At 41.9% G+C, this 11,641-nt stretch overlaps 1 protein-coding gene across 2 annotated transcripts in view; it reads left to right on the forward strand.

The window, feature by feature from the left end:
- LOC149312571 (protein mono-ADP-ribosyltransferase PARP12-like) overlaps positions 1-11,417 on the forward strand; it is a 50,305-nt gene extending 38,888 nt beyond the window's left edge. The window contains exons 8-14 of one of the 2 annotated variants that reach the window (XM_089524883.1): positions 67-235; positions 2,232-2,352; positions 2,648-2,741; positions 4,419-4,521; positions 7,109-7,239; positions 9,702-9,850; positions 10,410-11,417. In XM_089524883.1, the coding sequence (XP_089381009.1) occupies positions 67-235; positions 2,232-2,352; positions 2,648-2,741; positions 4,419-4,521; positions 7,109-7,239; positions 9,702-9,850; positions 10,410-10,690 (1,048 nt within the window). In that variant the 3' untranslated portion in view covers positions 10,691-11,417. The remainder of the gene's footprint in view (positions 1-66; positions 236-2,231; positions 2,353-2,647; positions 2,742-4,418; positions 4,522-7,108; positions 7,240-9,701; positions 9,851-10,409) is intronic. The other variant, XM_089524882.1, reaches the window with a different exon arrangement.
- Positions 11,418-11,641: the final 224 nt, after the last annotated feature.

Below are 11,641 nucleotides of genomic sequence, written 5' to 3' on the forward strand. Positions count from 1 at the left end.
TACATATATTTGGTGCTGTTACATACTTAGACATTCTTTCTCCCTATCTTGTTGTCCTTCCCCTAGTCTTTCGGACTTAGATATCAGTTTCAAGACCATGACCTGTTCAACTGCTCCAATTCGACGCCTGTCTACTCCATCATCTGTCACCAAACCTGCTAAATTTCTATTTACAACAAAGTGGCTTTGGTACTGGAAAAATGATGTGGGCCAGTGGGTTGAATATGGGACACAGGTCAGTATGCAGTGTGTTTATTTCTGGTGCCTTGCACAAGGCTAATTGCAGAGATTATTAGGTCTGCTTCAGGCTTTATTTTTCAGAGAAATCTCAATCTGGGTAAGAGTGTATTAAGAGTCTTCTACACTCCTCCTTTTGAAAAGAGTAGTTCAGAGTACTGCCTTAATTTGAATAAAGTATCTTCTTGACCTCTGCAATAGAAACACCTGTACATGCTGGGTACAATGGATGCTGAATCAAATAAAGCTGCATTGAAAAACAATCTGATCCAAAATGGAGAACATCTTAAGAATGGAAAGAAATGAAGCTAAGATTCCTCTTTAATGTTCATAGTTAGTTAATAATAATAATAATAATAATAATAATAATAAGTTTTATTTATAAACTGCTTTTCCGCAGTGATCAAAGCGGTGTACAGATAGAAATTGCAATGACAAAATATAAAGTGCAGACTAAAAATTGCAATGCATAAATAAAACTTCAATAAAAACATTACAATTATACAAATTAAAACCATTACATCAAATCCATGCTAGCTGAGTGCAGTCGATAATACAGTACATATAGAGGGGAGTCACATGATATCAAGAGACATTGGGGAAGGCTTGCCAGAACAAGAAGGTCTTGAGTCTCTTTTTAAAGAGATCCAGGGAGGTGGTGGAGCGGAGCTCATCGGGAAGAGTGTTCCAGATCCTAGGGGCCGAGATGGAAAAGGCCCTTTGCGAGGTTGACACATATCTCGCCATCGGGATCTTCAACAAATTCTTCCCGGCTGACCTAAGTGTGCGGGGCGGATTGTATGGGGAGAGGCGATCCTCCAAGTAACCTGGGCCCAAGCCATTTAGGGCTTTATAGGTTATAACCAACACCTTGTGTTGTGCCTGGAAGCGAATAGGCAGCCAATGGAGATCTTGCAAAACCGGTGTTATATGGTCAGCCCTGAAGCATCAAGCAAACTCACATACTTCACAGAGGAAAAAAAAAACTATGTTCAAATTCTGCAGTGTGGCTGAACTCAGCTTTGTTCAGACATTTCACAGCACAGTAACTACCTTGTATTGATCAGAAGAAGGCATTAAACTTTAAGTATGTCTTGTAAGCTTCAGCCTAGGAGCCCTGCCCTCAGGCCTAGCACCCGGGATGGAACCTCTGGGCTCTAAGACTAATGTCCCGGCCCTGGCCCCGGCTCCCTCGGAACCTGTTGGCTGGAAGGAGCCGGGGCCAGGGCTGGGGCTTGGGTTTCAGGGCCCAGAGGTTCCATCATGGATGCTAGGACTGAGGACAGGGCTCCGAGACTCAAGCCTTGGTCTCAGCCCTGACCCCAGCCTTGGCTGAGTGGGAGCCAGACTCTGCCCCCAGCCAAGCCAGGACAGAAGATTCTTCCTTTGATGGATGGATGGAAGGAAGGAAAGAAGGAAGGAAATAAGAACAGGGGTAAGAAAGGAGGGAGGGGAAAGACGGGAAGGAAGGAGGGAGGAAGGGAAGGAGATGGGGGATGAGGGACTTTTGTCGGCAATGGCAGCACAGCCATTGGGGACAATGAGGGCTTGCTATCTGCGGATTGCAAGTCCTCGGATAAGGAGGGCCCACTGTGTAACAGTTAATGTACTATTGGTGCGGTACAGAGCGCCGAAAAAGGCACCCTGCTGGCACCTGTTTTCTTTCTGCAGGGAAGCCACAGCCGCCAAATTGCCTGGCTTCCCTGCAGAGTAAAAAGAACCCGCAAAAACCTGTGTGGCGCTTGCATAACAGTGGCAGTGCCGTGTGTACAGGGCACTGCCTTTTTGATGCCCTCATCACGTGCTAGGGTTGAGGGGCGTCTGGAAGCACCACCCCGAGGCAACCCTAGCATGTGACGAGGGCGTCGGAAAGGGCTGGTCTGTACTGGCTCATTAATGTTTCATAATGGGAGGAGACACCCAGCTGTGCGTATCCCAGTATTTCCATGTGAATTTATATACTGTATTGTTTCTTACAATTTCTCCCTCTACAGGATGGAAAAATTCAGGGCTCCAATTTAGGTTCTGATGATCTAGAGAATTTATTCCTCGCAAACCCAGATGACAGCATCCATTTCATTGCAGGCTCTCAGAATTATGTGATCAGCTTTAAAGGTACTGTATCCATTAATTGGTGGTATGTTCAGAGTTCCTCAGCATCCCACTGTACCTATAAGATTTCACTCATACTTTCTATCAAAATATTTACAGTAATGCCCTCCTTAGCTTACCTTTAATGGCTTGAGAATACTGATGGTGTGGAGACAGAAGAACAGTTTTGGGCTCCTCTGTTTTTGCATTCCTTCAGAGGCAAATGTTCTTCGATTCAAATTGAATTTTGATAGACAAATAATAGACCTTTCTATAAATGCCTCTGACTGATCTCTAAAAATATCTTTTTTTTTCCAAGAGATGACCCAGAGAAACATGATGTACCTAACCAAGAGAGAGGTCCGGAGGCGCCCCAAGTTTTTTTCCTCTGAAGATGTAAAGGCGAAGAAAGGGTATAAGATCGCATTCTGATATAACTAAGACGCAGGGCCTAAATCAGGTACTTGAGGACTCAGAGCTGGGAAGTAGGGAGGCAGGCAAGTGTCAAGCAGATGGGCTGACCTCCAAGACAGCCAGGGCATCTGGTGGTGCCAAGGATTCAGCAGGTACTGTCCCTCAGCCAGAATTCTTCCCAGACCAGGAGGAGGTTAGGCAGGGGCCCTGGATTGGTTCTCAGGCATTAACCAAACGTTTGCAGTGAGGAGCCTGCTGACCAGGGCTATGTCTTTGCCTGTGATTAAGTTTGTTTATATCAAAAAGAGGCAAACTACAAAATACACATAAATATACACATACAAAATAAGCAGTCAAGTTTACAGAATAAAGCAACAAACAGATTTAAACAATAATCTAATAATATGTTGATCTAGTCACCATTGTCTGGAGGAAGAGGTGTATAATAGATAATATAAGGCTGCAAATCTAAATGTAAGTATGTACAAGGATCCTTCTATTTAGTTTAGCTGTTTTAAAACAGTATACATATGGCCTATAAAAAGAGTAATCTGTTGTCTTTAAAACAGTAGACTGAAAGCACTTGAAGTTCTTTTCTTCACGGAAGAAAAGGTGGAGCTCTGGCTGATTTTCTTTCTCACACTGTCCTTGTTGTTTCTTGGCTAGACCAAAATAATTTTCCTTTCCGGAATATAGTAGTGCACAGTTCAGCCTGGAGGACTGGGGCAGAGGCAAATGGGGGAGATTTCCTTACAGGGTCAGGATCCCATGGAGCCTGCTGGGTAGTGTTCCTGCTTATATTACAGAACAGCACAAATTTCTTTTCCAGCTTCCCAGAGGTCACAGAAGCCCTGCAAAGGATACTCAGGGCCTTCAGTGGTGGCAGGGGTACTCACATCTTCTTTCAGTGAGTCAAGGGATCCTGGGATTCTGAGGTGAAGACAGCAATTAGCCACAGTCTCCTCTGGTTATTAGATGGTTAGCTTTGCAACCAGAATCATGCCACTGGGTCCATCAAATGGTCATGAAAAAGCTGTATATAGTCAGAATTTTCCAGGCAAGAAATGTGAAAATCACTATTTTTTGTCTTAGATTATATCATCCTTTCAAAACAAAGGGTTTTATCACACAGGGAAAATCGTGTGTGTGTGTGTGTGTGTGTGTGTGTGTGTGTGTTAAATAGCAAAAATAATGTGAAAATAACACAATCATGATTAACATTTTCAGACACATCGCAATTAAAGAGCCATTATCCCAGGAATAAACAGGAAATAAACACCAACAATTCATTCACTGGCATAATGTTCACTTTAATCATGACGTCGTATGAAAATGTTAATCGCGATCGCACAATTTTCATGTGATTTTCAGTTTAAACCCCCAATTTTCTTCATGTGATAAAGTCCATAGCCATGTATGCAGTACTTTCTTCAATTCTTGAGCTATTCATAGCTTCTTATCAAATGTGATATTTTCTTATCTAAGTGCCTATGTCTCACACCAGATATTATTCCCCGATAATTTCAGACATGAGGCTTGATTTTTCTGGTGCTCTTATCCGCTGCATTTCACCATGGCTTCTTTGGTATCTTCTGCATCCATTATCTTTGAGCTAGCAAGAGAGATTCACAGTTCTCATCCATTTTTAATTTTTTTTTTTTTGGTTATTTAAACAGACACACAGCTGCTGCAGCTCCAGTGCCTGCTACATCTCCACCTCCATCACCAAAGTATCCTTTCAACTGGGACATGTCAGCACTACCTTCAGTTGGGTACAAGGTAACTGACTTAACAGATCTTTGTGGGATAATTTGTAAAAAAATATTCCTACCTGGCACTCAGATAAGTGTCAGTTTGCTTTGCTATCCATGTGAAGCAACAAGATTTCATCCTCTCCTTCCAGGTGACTGCCAGGTTGGTGGAGTGGATGCAGTGTTTGGTGTGGACCAGGTTCTGGTCACCATGCAGCCATGAAACTCACTAGGCCAGTCATTAAGTTCTCATTAAATTCTGATTCTGTTACCTGCTATTGTCAATTTTTGGTCCAGTTTGTGTCAAAGGCAGTATCTGGATCTCAAATGCAGTAGCTTTTTTTCTCCCAGTACCCACCTGGCCAGAAGGAGGAAGGCCTCGACTACATGAATACCCTTCCGTACCATCTGAACTGAAGAAAATGACCACAACGTCTTGACCAAATGCTATGACTAATATTGTCCTTTCTTTCTTTCTTTCTTTCTTTCTTTCTTTCTTTCTTTCTCCTGTATGATTTTTAACACCTTTGCCTGATGAAGAAGCCAGTGGAGCTTCAACAGTTTGTAACATGTGTAATGAGCACAGTTTTGTGGATTTTGGATGACGTTGTACTTTGCTATATGGCCCACACAGCTACCCCTGGATATGTTTTCTGGAAAAGAAAAAGGTTATTAGCCTGAATACCAAAGAGTTTACTTGAAAGCCTCCCTACAAGCACCTCTCTTTCCCCAGAGCATCCATTTCATTTGTCCTCTTACAAGTTCTCCTGGGAATCTCTCTTTCCTCATTTCCACCCAATTCCCTGCCACATGACCATCTTTATGGTTCAGCCACCCCCTCCACTGGCACCTCTCACTTCTTGCAGTCCTCCTAGCTCTTGTTCTAAATTCTCATACACTCAGGAGCTTATTGCATGAACTTTATAATTGGCTCCAGCCTCCCAGTCATAGGAGTATGAAGCCTCCCAGGCTGGAGCCAGGATACGGGATGGAAGTGGGGATTACCACATGCTAAACTGCTGCCTAATCACGACCCACCATCAGCTTGGGTCCAAGCTGGGTCCCAGCCAGCCGAAAGCTTCCGACCTCAAAAAAGTGCTGGTGGAATTCGTCTGGGATCCAGTTTGTGCCCAGGCTGATGGCGGGTGGCAATTTAGCATGTGATAATCCCCGCCTCCATCCCTCATCCTGGCTCCAGCCCAGGAGGATGAAGCTGGCTTTAAAGTTCACGTGATAAACTCCTCAGTCTGTGTCCTCCCCTACAGTTCTCCTGCTAGCTTCAATGACTCTCGGGCTCTCCTGTCCCAAATCTCTGTCCCACTTCCTCATCCTTCATCCTGCTGGCCTGTACTGCTCCCTTACTATGTCTGCCTGTCCCTGCCCTGCCCTTCTTCCCAGCTGGCTCTCTTCCCCTCCTTCTGTCTGTGTCAGACCTAGCCCTCCCATACTCAGTCAGTTCGGCCCCTGAGGGCTAGCAGAAATCTTTTATTGAAAGGTCAGAAAGGTCCAACTAGTAAGGCATCTTTAGACAGGACTGAAAACCCAGCACACAGAACCTCAAATAAAAGCAATTGAAAATCCCAACTCCACCCCACCCCCCTCAGGATTGATGGGTATACAGTTCTCAAAACAATATTTTAAATACACACAGTTCTCAAAACAATTCTCTCTTCAGATGCCCCCCCCCCCCCAATATATTGAACCTGGGGGTGCTAACTGCCCTTCTTAGCGATAACTGACCTTCAAATGCTTCAAAACAGTAAAGGATAAACATGCTTGTAGATTCCTTTCCCAAGCAATGAGCAAACCCAGTTAGTGCAAACTCTCTCTCTGAATCTGTTTCAACTTAAACTGTTAACACAGTTCTAAAACATTTTCAAACACATTAAAACATATAAAACCTCACATTTTGTATGTATACTGTGTAAGATTATTTAATCTTTCTGTTACATTTCTTCTACTGTCAAGCCCATTACTAAGATGACTTAAAAAAAGTTAACCTGTCTCCGAATTCTTTATTCTTTAAATAGGCATTCATGGTGTTGCCCACTTTGATCCATTGTAACACAAATATTATTAACGGGTCAAAAATACCCCCCAAATCAATGTTCTCATATGCAGCTTAATATAAGAAAATATACTAATCCCAAAAGCATACTAGCTTCTTCTTATATAACTGTTCCTACTGACAACCTATATAAAGCGCAGCACCCACTGCCCCTTAATATCTAACACACCGCATAACTACAAATCCCATTCCGCAAGGCCCAGACTGTATGTAGTGTAATGTAATGGTCAAGGTGCTGGACTTGGTTTTGGGAGATCCAGATTCCAGTCCTCACTAACCCTTCAAACTTGCTGGATGACTGAGGCTGGTCATTCCCTCTCAGGAGGGAAGAAGGGAGCCATCTAGGCCACTTTGAGCTCACAGGAGGAGAGGCTGTAAATGTAACTTATGAGCTAAATAGGGCTATCTGGTAGCACCGTCAGCATTGCTATATCTGTTCCCAAGCAGAAAATGTCTTATTTTCTGGTGTTACATCAGCTAAAAGTGCAGAGTGCTCCCTTTTCACTGGACTTATGTTTACAATTATCCAATATCTTGTGATTTATAGGCTGTTGAACTCGGCCAACAATCACCTGAATACATTAAAATCAAGACTCTCTTTCATAAGACAATGAGCTCTTATGTCATCAAGAAAATAAGAAGGATTCAGAATCCATCCCTTTGGGAAATCTTCCAGTGGTGAGTACCTGTTTTTGTTTTGTTTTGAACATTATCCCAGCTTCTGTTACAAGGAAATTCTGAAGGCCAATCTAGATGTTACACAAAGACTTACAAACCACATCTGAAGCTTTCTTCAGGGAATTGCTTGATGGTTAGGGTTCCCATACCTGGCTAGAAACTATGCATGATGTGACCTCTTCAGACATGGCAGTCGTACAGTGGCTTGCCAACAATGCTGGTATCTTCAGCATCATTAAAGGGGCAGCAGATAGCCCCATGTACCCCTATAGATCTCACCACATACTTGGAAATGAATACCTGTTGCAGTGGAGCTCTGGCGGTTTGGTAATTTATCAACTTGAGGCTAATGGAGCAGAGGATATGTTAGAATCCTTGGATTCTATCAAAAGTAAATAGATATTGATAAGGTGGGGGATATGGGTTAGGAGAAATAAGAGTTGTGGGCTGAGAATTATTAGTTTATCTACAGACTAGATAGGCTGAGGGGGAGGGCAGATACTGATACTTTGCTATATGTTGCAAGATGCCTGGAGTGTTGGTACTGTAGAATAAGGTGTTAGAAACTGTTAGTTAAGTATAAAAGGTGGGGAGCGAGGGGTATTTGTAGATGGAACAGGAGGGAAAGGTCTGTTGGAGGTGGAGTTGCTGGGGATTTTATGTATTGTAATTGCTGGAGATGGGCAGCCTCGGGTTAGAAGATGAATGAGTCACAAGTGCTGTCTTGGAATTCATCAATAAAGTGCTGTTTGGTTTGCATCAAACCTGACTGGTTGATTGATCCAAGAGCTGACTGACCGTTCTGACAGGATAGAATAGGGGAATTTCAGGACAGAATAAGTAAAGAGATAGCACAGGAATACCTTGTTAATCTAAATGAATATAACTATCCAGAACCAGATGATCTACACCCAAAAGTATTAAAAGAACTGGCAAATGTAATATCGGAGTCATTAGCAATAATCTTTGAGAACTCCTGGAGAACAGGAAAAGTCCCAACAGACTGGAGGAGAGCAAACGCTGTCCCTATCTTCAAAAAGGGAAAAAAAGAGGGTCCAAACAATTAATGTCCAGTTAGTCTGACATCAGTACCAGGAAAGATTCTAGAGCAGATCATTAAACAGAGAGTCTGTGAACATCGATAAGGCAATTCCATAATCACAAAAAGTCAATATGGGTTTCAGAGAAATAAGTCATACTAGACAAATCTGATCTCTTTTTTATATATAAAATTACCAGCTTAGTACATGAAGGGAATGCTGTGGATATAGTATATCTTGATTTCAGTAAGGCCTTTGACAAGGTTCCCCATGACATTCTTGCAAACAAGCTTGTAGAATGTGGACTAGACAAGGCAACTGTTACATGGATTTGTAATTGGTTGACTGGCCGAACCCAAAGTTTACTCAACAATGATTCCTTTCATCTTGGAGAGAAGTGACCAGTGGGGTCCCACAGGGCTCTGTCCTGGGGCCAGTACTGTTCAACATCTTTATCAATGACTTGGATGACAGAATTGGGAGCATACTTATCAGATCTGCAGATGACACCAAATTAGGAAAAGTAGCTAATACCTGAGAGGATACGATCAAAATTCAAAATGACCTGAATAGACTAGAAAGCTGGGCCAAAGCCAACAAAATGAATTCAACACGGAGAAATGTAAGGTACTACATTTAGGTCAGAAAAATGAAATGCATAGATATAGGATGGGCGACACCTGGCTGAATGAAACTACGTGTGAAAGGGATCTAAGAGTCCAAGTAGACCACAAATTGAACATGAATCAACACTGTGATGCAGCAGTTAAAAAGGCCAATATGATCCTAGGCTGCATCAACAGACGTATAATGTCTAGATCAAGGGAAGTAATAGTGCCACTCTATTCTGCTTTGGTCAGGCCCCACCTGGAATATTGTGTCCAGTTCTGGGCACCACAGTTTAAAAAGGATGTGGAGAAACTGAAGTGTGTTCAAAGGAGGGTGACCAAAATGGTGAAGGGTCTGGAAACCATGCCCTATGAGGAACGACTTAGGGAACTGGGGATGTTTAGCCTGGAGAAGGTTAAGAGGTGATATAATAGCCCTGTTTAAATATGAGAAATTGTGTCATATTGAGGAGGGAGCAAGCTTGTTTTCTGCTGCTCCAGAGAATAGTACCTAGAGCAATGGATGCAAGCTCCAGAAAAGAGATTTCACCTCAACTTTAGGAGGAACTTCCTGACAGTCAAGGCTCTTCGATAGTAGAACAAACTCCCTCAGAGTGTAGTGGAGTCTCCTTCCTTGGAGGTCTTCAAACAGAGGCTGGATGGCCATTTGTCCAGGATGCTATGATTGGGAGTTCCTGAATGGCAGAATGGAGTTAAAATGGATGGCCTTTGTGATCTCTTCCAGTTCTATAATTCTATAGTTCTTGTGATATTTAACTTTTCCAGGAAGTGAGAAATATTTCTTTCATTCTAGGCAAAAAGAGCAGATGACGAAAAAAGGAGGGCAGTACATTGATGAGAGACTCCTGTTCCACGGGACTAGTTCTTCTAATGTGGAAGCTATCTGTAATGACAACTTTGACTGGAGAATTTGTGGGACCAATGGAATAGTATATGGGAGAGGTAGGATTAATAAGCTACCCTTTCCATTGTTTCCAGGAAGAGCAGTATAGATGGAGTCAATGGTTCTTATCTGGATCATTCTTGTATGAAGTATGGATAAAATAATAAGGAATACTTGCCAGTTAAGAAAAGAATATTTAGATAGAAAGAACACTTTATTTCCATCCTAATGTGAGTTAGGGGGATTAACATCTGAAAAGGCAGGTTTAGGGATGGAGAACCAGGCTTGAAGAAAAAGAAGTTGTCATGCCCACTGGCCACTGATTATCTCCTACTAATAATATATTATTACTTTTAATTTATGGGAGAAATTTCAAGTTTATTCAGAAGATACACTGAAAAAAATCTGCTCCTCCAAGCATCTGTTGACTTGAAAGTTAACGTGAGGTGTGTGTAGTTGGGTCAGATTTGGTCTTTAAAACTAAAAGTGTCTCCTGCTAAATATAATGTTCCCAGTCTGACTTGACCATTCTGTGTCCAGATTATTCCGATGGAACAAGGTTGGGGAAGCTGATCTATCTGAACTTCTATATATTAACCCCACTCCCCTTCTTCCTAGGGAGCTACTTTGCCAGAGATGCACAGTATTCCCACAACTACTGTCAGCGTGATACAAAGACAAAGGTGATGTTTGTGGCTCAGGTCCTGGTTGGTGATTTCATTGTAGGCCACGCAAGTTACAGTCGTCCTCCAGCAAAATCAACTAATAAGCTCCACTACTACGACAGTTGTGTGGACAACATGACAGACCCCTCCATCTTTGTCATCTTTGAAAAGCACCAGATTTATCCTGCATATACAATTGATTATAGTGAAGAAGATAAATGCATTTTGTCCTAGTTGACAGGGGAACAATTATAATTGTAAATTTTTACAGTAAAACTGTAAGCATTTAATTTACAGCATAGGTTTTTCATTTTTATCAAGTCAGATTTTAGGGAAGCAACATATATCATATCCAGTATAATCATCTGTAAATCTAAAAATGTATGCCCTAAAATTGACCCCAGAATCCCGGGTCGACTTATTTACAGACCAATATGAGAATATGAGAGCAGCTCTTTCAAATTCCCCCATGTGGGATGTGTGGGAGAACAGTTTTTTTCACCGCTCACTTTTGATTTGTCAGCAACTTATAGCTGTCCTATCAATCAGGTCCTACTTGGTGTTCAAAAGTTACACATTCAACTGAAAGTCCTCAATGTTTTGGGCAGTTTCTTGTCAACGGCAAAGGCAGGTTCTTACTCTGTAAACATATATTACTATGGTATTAATAAAGTGTTGGTTGCTACAGCAATAATAAAATAAATACAGAAATAATCAAATGGAATTTATTTTTGTGGAGGAGAGAATGAATACAGAGTACATCACTATCATTTGTTTTGGTACAAGCAGAAATGCTCCATTACAGTAAAATATTTCCATTTCATTGATTAATGACACAAAAGCTTCACTGTTCACAGGATATCACATTTGATCTAGATTTAACTGCTGTCTCGTCAGTAGCCCCCCCCCCCCCCCCATTTTTATGAATTAGCTTTTTGGAACACTGCAAGATTTACGTCTGAGTGAACATGCCTAACAGAATGTGATAGATTCCTTGCAATAATACCACAGACATACAAGCAAACCAACAGAGTTTTTGATGGTACCATCAGTTTTAGAGTTTGTGTAAAATGCCATTTGGCACAATTTATTCTAAACACCAGTCATAATCAACTAGATCCACATCCCATTGCACCACCCTCGCCATACCCAATCTTATTTGATTTCAGAAGTTAATCAGGCTAC

Source organism: Sceloporus occidentalis, unplaced genomic scaffold, assembly GCF_023333645.1.
Source record: "Sceloporus occidentalis isolate IW3139 unplaced genomic scaffold, rSceOcc1.0.p SCAF_5, whole genome shotgun sequence".
Lineage (NCBI taxonomy): Eukaryota > Metazoa > Chordata > Lepidosauria > Squamata > Phrynosomatidae > Sceloporus > Sceloporus occidentalis.